The sequence below is a fragment of the Nansenia antarctica genome, assembly GCF_963989245.1.
Source record: "Nansenia antarctica genome assembly, chromosome: 11".
In the NCBI taxonomy this organism is placed as follows: domain Eukaryota; kingdom Metazoa; phylum Chordata; class Actinopteri; order Argentiniformes; family Microstomatidae; genus Nansenia; species Nansenia antarctica.
In genome coordinates this window covers 10,636,167-10,643,666 of record NC_137681.1, presented here as the reverse complement: position 1 = coordinate 10,643,666, position 7,500 = coordinate 10,636,167, and the positions used below count along the sequence as shown (strand labels likewise).

Below are 7,500 nucleotides of genomic sequence, written 5' to 3'. Positions count from 1 at the left end.
TAATGTCCCCCTGATACATCTCCCTGAGAGAGAGAGGGATGGGAAGGAGGGATGGAGGGAGAGAGGGATGGGAAGGATGGATGAAGGGAGAGAGAGGGGGGTGGGAAGGCGGGATTGAGAGCGAGAGGGATGGGAAGGAGGGATGGAGAGAGAGAGGGGGATGGGAAGGAGGGATGGAGAAAGAGAGAGAGAGAGAGAGAGAGAGGCGGGAAGGCGGGATGGAGGGAGAGAGATGGAAAGGCAGACAGAGATGGAAGATGAGGGAGGCAAGGAGAAAGTAAAGAGAGATGGACTGGCAGACAGCAGACAGAGGGGGGGGAAGAGGGAAGCAGACAGGGAGGCCAGGGGGATTCTAAGCTTGGTGATGACCTGTTTAAAACCACCAGACTACATTTTACATTTTGTACATATTTCTCTCTGGCACACTAGACTAGAGCACACGCAGCCAGCAGAATCAAGACAAGTTCTAACAGCCACACAAACGTCACATAGAGCCGATCCAGGAGAGGCTGGGGGAGGTAGAAATCGGAGGACAGGCTCATTGTAAAGCATGACAATTTGAGGAATGGTATCACGTGTGTCCATTCCATGCATTACAATGAGCCCATCTTCTGAAGCCCGTCCTAAAGCTCTATTCACTTTCAGGATCTCTTGCTTATTGCATCCCCCCCCCCCCCACCCCCCTACCACACCATAATTATCACATGGTAATTTATAAAGATCTTACAGAAATAATAATAATAATAATAATAATAATAATAATAATAATAATAATACTAATAGTCATAATATAAAACAAACACAGAACCCACAGAGCCATATACTGATCTCTACTGTAACCTATTCTAAATTAGTCAGCATAGTATGTGTGTGTGTGTGTGTGTGTGTGTGTGTGTGTGTGTGTGTGTGTGTGTGTGTGTGTGTGTGTGTGTGTGTGTGTGTGTAGTCATTGATCTAACGTTAGTGAGTGGATACATATCCTCTGTGAGTGTCTATGTGCTCACACAGTAATGCATATCGTTAGTGAAGTCATGCTTCACTTGTGGTCAGCCGAGCCATCTTTATATGTAGTGTTTGGAATGTAACAAGCATTCTGTTAGGCTGATGGCATAGGCAATAATGCACAGTGAATCAGTAGTGTTAGGAGTTATCTCAATTTCGCCCAAATATCACTTTTATGTGTGTGTGTGTGTGTGTGTGTGTGTGTGTGTGTAAGTACGCGTGCCTCCCTCTCTGCACACGTGTGTCAGACCAATCTTTACCAATCAGTCCTGACGATCGATATCTCTGGCTGACCGAGGCTGGCCTTTTCTTCGATAACTCCAGATTACTGCCTGCTACTACTGATGCTGCTCTGATCACACACACACACACACACACACACACACACACACACACACACACACACACAGAGAGCGCTGATCGAACCACATTAGCATTGGGCTGACAGGGAATGTTCCACTGCTTCTCTGATGCTGCCGAAACCTGGGTGGGGTGTTTTACATACGTCTGCTCCTTAGGGAGCTAGGGAGGTGGTTAACATACGTCTGCCCTGGAGGGAGACGGGAAGGAAACCTGAAAGGTTGAACGAGAGGTGGTTAAGTTAAGGAAAAGGGGCTGATATTTCAAGGAGAGAGAGAGAGAAAAGGGAGGTAAAAGAGAGGGGGGATGAGACCTGCGGTAGGAGGAAGGAGAGAGGCGTATCACGTCTGGGATGGAGGGAGCAACCGAAGAAGGAGGAGAGGGGAAAAGGGAGAGGTGCAAGTATCGGGTGGAACGACTTCCTCCGCAGTGGCATCATAGAGAGAGGGCTGAGCGTTTGGACGAGTCCCAAACAGAGCAGCTTTCATTACCAACAAGGAACAGAGAGAGAGGGAGACACACACACACACACACACACACACACACACACACACACACACACACACACAGGCTGCTGACTATCACCTCAGAATCCTACATTGTTTATTAGTTAGTTTATTATATCGAGGACAATCCAAATACATTAACCATATAAAATACAGTAAAAAAGGCAGCGTTAGCCTAGTCGGCTAATTGTAATTGTAATGTCTAATAGAACAACAGCTCTAAACACAGGCAGGTAGGTCATGCTATGAAAGTCCATACGTCACAAATTGCAGAGTGTGAACATGGGGACGTTCTTCATTTTGCCACAGCAAAAGTAAAATCAGAGCAGTTGCTAATTAAAGGTAAATACCCAGCAGCAGCCTGAGTTAGGGCTCTCTGTCCCCTCTGATTCTGCAACCAGTAATATACAGTAAATCATACTGCATTATGTGTCTGCAATGTGCTGAAATAAGATTGTGTTGAGTGAGTGTGTGCGTATGTGTGCATATGTGTGTGTGTGTGCGTGTGTGTGTGTGTGTGTGTGTCTGTTTGTTTATTGTTACGTTTAATTGGAAGGATTGATCCTCTTTCTGTAGGACTAAAGACTTGAATGCACAGGTCAATTTTACCATCATAGACCTCGTTGTCTCCTTTCCAAGTGCAGAATCAATTCTCTAACCTTTATGAAACCACTCTGTAGCAGTGTCTGCTGGTGAAATAACAATGTGTGTGTGTGTGTGTGTGTGTGTGTGTGTGTGTGTGTGTGTGTGTCTAGACTCACCAGCTCGATGAGCTCCTGGTAGCAGACCTGTCCATCCTCATTGCTATGGACCAGGGCGAACAACATGTCCAGTTTGGACGGGTCCAGCTGCAGCTCATGGTGCTCCACCAGACTGGTGAAGTTCTCCACTGCGATGAAACCGGTGTTGTCTGGGTCCAGCTAGAGACAAACAGCAACAACAACAACACAGTCAGCAATAAAACATCCAGGACAAAGTATTTTTTTCAGAAGAGTTGCACTCTTCTCAATTATAGATGAGAGGATGTTGTTCTAGCTATAGCTACAGCTTCAAACAACACAACAACAACAACAACAACAACAACAACAACAGCAACAACAACACACTCAGGAATAACTTGGCCATTTAGAGCCGACTCATCGCCTCAAAGGCTTGTGGAAAGATACTAGTCTAAACTGGTTATGATTGGGCAGTTTGTCTCTCTCTGTGTGTCCCTCAGAGACCCCCTGAATCAGCATACAGGGTTGGTATATAATAATTATTATTAGTAGTAGTAGTATTATTGTTATTACTATTATTATTATTTTAGCTGACGCTTTAATCCAAATCGACTTACAGCCGGCAGTGAGTGCATACTTTTCAGTATATATGGTCCTAGTGGGAATCGAACACACACAATCTAAACATCGCCACGCTCGACCAACTGAGCCACATTAAAAAAACACTTTTTAAAACCATTACTCTCTCTATAGGCAACCACAGTGATTCATAGAGGTGTGTGAATGCAGCAGCCATCAACTACAGCCCATTGACATCCAGTCAGTCCATAGACAGACGCCAGGGATACAATGGAGCATCCAGGAGAACAGGGCCCGGGGAGTGCCATGGCCAACTGGCCCAGTCAATAACAGAAGGATTAATTAAGCTATATTGTCACTGCAGTGTCGATGGGAGAATAAGACTGGCCTTGTCTGAAAGCACAAAGGGATAGCCCTAACCCCATTCAATCACACACACACACACACACACACACACACACACACACACACACACACACACACACACGTGCACGCCTGACCTGAAGAGACTGTTCTGAACAGGACTGCCGGAACCTGTGAACAACACTCAATGTGTTCACTCAAACACAGTGTGACAACACTCAGACATCGGAGGACGGGCTCATTGTAATGCATGGAATGGAATGAAGAATATGTTCGATACCATTCCTTCTTTCATTCCATGCATCACAATGAGCCTTTCCTCAGTCCTCCGACGTCTACCTCCACCAGCTTCCACTGATCCTACACTACCCTAGTATGCTACATAGCAGGCAGCAATGTATTAGCGATACATTATACGTAGTTAGTTTTAGTATAGCAGTGTGGACACTGAAACACATACCATTTCACCATTTCACAGTCTGATTGCAGCTCACTTGCAACCTAATCAATATAGATTTCATGATCATTCATTGTCACCCCACTCTGTCTCTCGCTCTCTCTACGTCTCTCTCTTTCTCCCTCTCACCACCCCGTTGCCCCCCCCCCCCCCTCCCTCCCCCATCCCCCTTTGTTTTCACCACCTCCTAGGTTATTACGGGTGTGTTCGTAAATACGTTCTGAGAGCGCCGGAGCGCACCCGGGGTCGTTCAGAAATGCAGACCACTCAGAGCGTCCCTGCTCACCCTGAGAGCCCTCAAAGTGCACACTGGGCGCTCTGACTGAAAAGACGGTTTATCCGAATGTTTGAACATTCCACTCTAAAAATGTCTGAGCAAGTCGATGCAAAATGTTATGGTTGCGGCTTTATTGGTACTCTAGAGAGTATTGTAGCGAACGGGAATCTTCTAGTGTAACTCGCCCCATGCGGGAGTCGAACCCCGACCTCCCACATAACCGACGGCCGCGCTAACCATTAGACCAAGAGAGTTAACTCCCTTGGAGGAGCTGTTAACGGGGCCTCATACGGGATCGTTACACTATCCTCACCGTTCGGGAAAGCGTGCCCTCACGCTTCACTATGTCAAGTCCCTCACGTGGACACGCTCTCCGATGGCCTTCCTTCCATCCCACTTCTGACACCAGTGTAGCGAACGGGAATCTTCTAGTGTAACTCGCCCCATGCGGGAGTCGAACCCCGACCTCCCACATAACCGACGGCCGCGCTAACCATTAGACCAAGAGAGTTAACTCCCTTGGAGGAGCTGTTAACGGGGCCTCATACAGGATCGTTACAGTATTATTCAACACGCATCTACGTGTAACAAAACAGGTAATAATCATGTTTATACATGGGATGAATTAACATTCATTTGAATGATTTTTAAAAGATGAAAATGGCAACGTTGGTTCATGAGTATCTACTGTAAACATCACTAAAGTCAGCAACAGAATGCTAGCTAACGTTAATGTTAACACGATAACGTAAAATTGTTGGCCGCCAGCGAAATTATGATAATGTTATCGTTGGGGTCCGCCATGTCCGCACTGTCCACACTGCACTGTCCACACTGCCCCCCCTCCTTTCTCCATACCACTGCCCCCCCCTCGCCCCTCGCCCGCCGCCCCACCACCACCACACCCCCCACTCCCCTTTCTCTGCCTCTGCCTCCCTGTAATTGATTTAAGCGGGGGAGTATCATAAACATGCCAGAGTTTAGCCGTCTGAAATAGTGCCAGGTTAAAAATGGGGCCATAAAGTATAGGGTACTGTTACTATGTATGAGTGGTTTGAGTGTGTCTGTGTGTGTGTCTGTGTGTGTGTCTGTGTGTGTGTGTGTGTGTGTGTGTTTGTGTGTGTGTGTGTTTGTCTGTGTCTGTGTGCTGCTGTCTTTTCGAGTTAGTATGCACTGACTGTTTTCATACCCCGTTTTTTAAGAATTCTATTTAATTTGTTTCAATGGTGCATGAATATCCAGCCCCATTTCTCTGTAGTCTGTGTGTGTGTGTGTGTGTGTGTGTGTGTGTGTGTGTGTGTGTGTGTGTGTGTGTGTGTGCGTGTGCGTGTTTATGGTGCCTTAGGACAATCTCTAATCTCAGCACAAAGGGAGACCACATGGGAAGACTCTCGTCGCAGTGAGTTTCCTGTCGTATCTGCAGCGCCGGGGTAGTAGTCTCATGAACAATCAGAGGGTAAACCAACAGTCATGTCCCCAGGGAAGAATGGTCTTTCTGCTGTTGCATCAGTCTGGAGTCACTCATGTGCTTGTGTGTGTGTGTGTGTGTGTGTGTGTGTGTGTGTGTGTGTGTGTGTGTGTGTGTGTGTGTGTGCGTTGTGTCCCATTGCCCTTGGGTAACATTCTGATTCTAATGATGATGATGATAATGCAATGATGACCTTAATGTACCGTAATTAATTAGGAAATCTTTTCTGTGTCCTCCAGAATTCACATTTCACATGGTGGGCTAGTAGCTCTTAAGACTATTCTCTCTGACATAGGGAGGAGATGCCATATCACTGCCATGCCTCAGTAGAGTACTACATTTCCCAGCCTGCCTCAGGACATTCCCCAGCCTTCCTGGTAGTGCTAGCCTCAAGGCAACCATGCTGCCCAACAAGAACAAGGAAAATCAATCAGTGTGTGTGAGTGTGTGTGAGTGTGTGCCCGCGCGCACATCTTGTGTGCAGTGTAGTGTTCTCTCAGAGGAGTTTATGGTCCTTTAATTGAACACAGGCAGCACTCTAATTCCACTTAATCTACTCCTCCTAGTCGAGCTACAAAGCTTCTCTGGAAACTTACGGTAAAAGAGACATTGTTATAAATGGCTTACCAGGTTAAAGATGTCTGATGTTTAGTCTACACTACTGCTGTCATGTTGTCAACTCTCTGAACAGCAAACAGACACATTGGGAGGTCATTAGTGAATTACACTTCACACACACACACACACACACACACACACACACACACACACACACAGTCTCTGTGCTGAGCACTGCCTGACTGACTGGGTATGACAGCCGCGAACTGGGAGCAACTTCCTAGAATACAGTACAGCTGGGGCTGGAGCCAATAGTCTGCATGTATGAAAATGAACCAACAAAGAAGAAAATCTATTTTTAATTAATCCCCTTAACTGTGTGTTTCACTGGGGTTTGTCTTTACTGTGTGTCTCACAGAGGTTTGTCTAAACCAAGCTCATTCTACCTCCCTGCAGGCATTGAAAGAGAGAGGGAGAGGGAGAGAGAGACAGTATGGGGGTAGGGAACTGGGGCGATAGGAGTGAGGGAGAAAGGTCGGGAGGAGAGGGAGGAGAGGGACAGCACCAGAGAGAAGGTTGGAAGAGACAAAAAAGGGAGGTGTAAAAAGGGAAAGAAGGGGAGATGGGAATAAGAACTAGAGAAAAAAGAGCGTGATAGGGAGGCCAGGAAATGGAAAGAGGAAAAGGAAGACATACTCTATCACTATGTCCTCATATGTCATCATACCCCCACCGCTACGGAAGGCAGCAGTTACGCAGGCGGCCTTCACACTGAACTGTACACACACACACACACACACACACACACACACACACACACACACACACGCTGTACTGAGCTTTAAACAATACAGACAACCATCTTGTGGTGAAGAAGAGTTGGTCCTGGTAGCCAATGCTATTAACAATTCATTAGCTGGGGGGAGAACTCAGGGGAGGTAGGGGGGAGATCTCAGGGGGGGGGGACAACTCAGGGGAGGTAGGGGGGAGATCTTAGGGGAGGTAGGGGGAGATCTCAGGGGAGGTAGGGGGAGATCTCAGGGGAGGTAGGGGGGAGATCTCAGGGGAGGTAGGGGGGAGATCTTAGGGGAGGTAGGGGGGAGATCTCAGGGGAGGTAGGGGGAGATCTCAGGGGAGGTAGGGGGGAGATCTCAGGGGAGGTAGGGGGGAGATCTCAGGGGAGGTAGGGGGGAGATCTTAGGGGAGGTAGG

General features: G+C 47.3%; 1 protein-coding gene across 1 annotated transcript in view; it reads right to left on the bottom strand.

Annotated features, from left to right (window-relative positions):
* The window catches only part of rhbdl1 (rhomboid, veinlet-like 1), a gene marked incomplete at both ends in the record, with an annotated part of 42,585 nt that overhangs the window by 28,883 nt on the left and 6,202 nt on the right, over positions 1 to 7,500 (bottom strand). Inside the window, one exon of the mRNA XM_080541535.1 lies at positions 2,630 to 2,788. Within this exon, the coding sequence (XP_080397661.1) occupies positions 2,630 to 2,788 (159 nt within the window). The remainder of the gene's footprint in view (positions 1 to 2,629; positions 2,789 to 7,500) is intronic.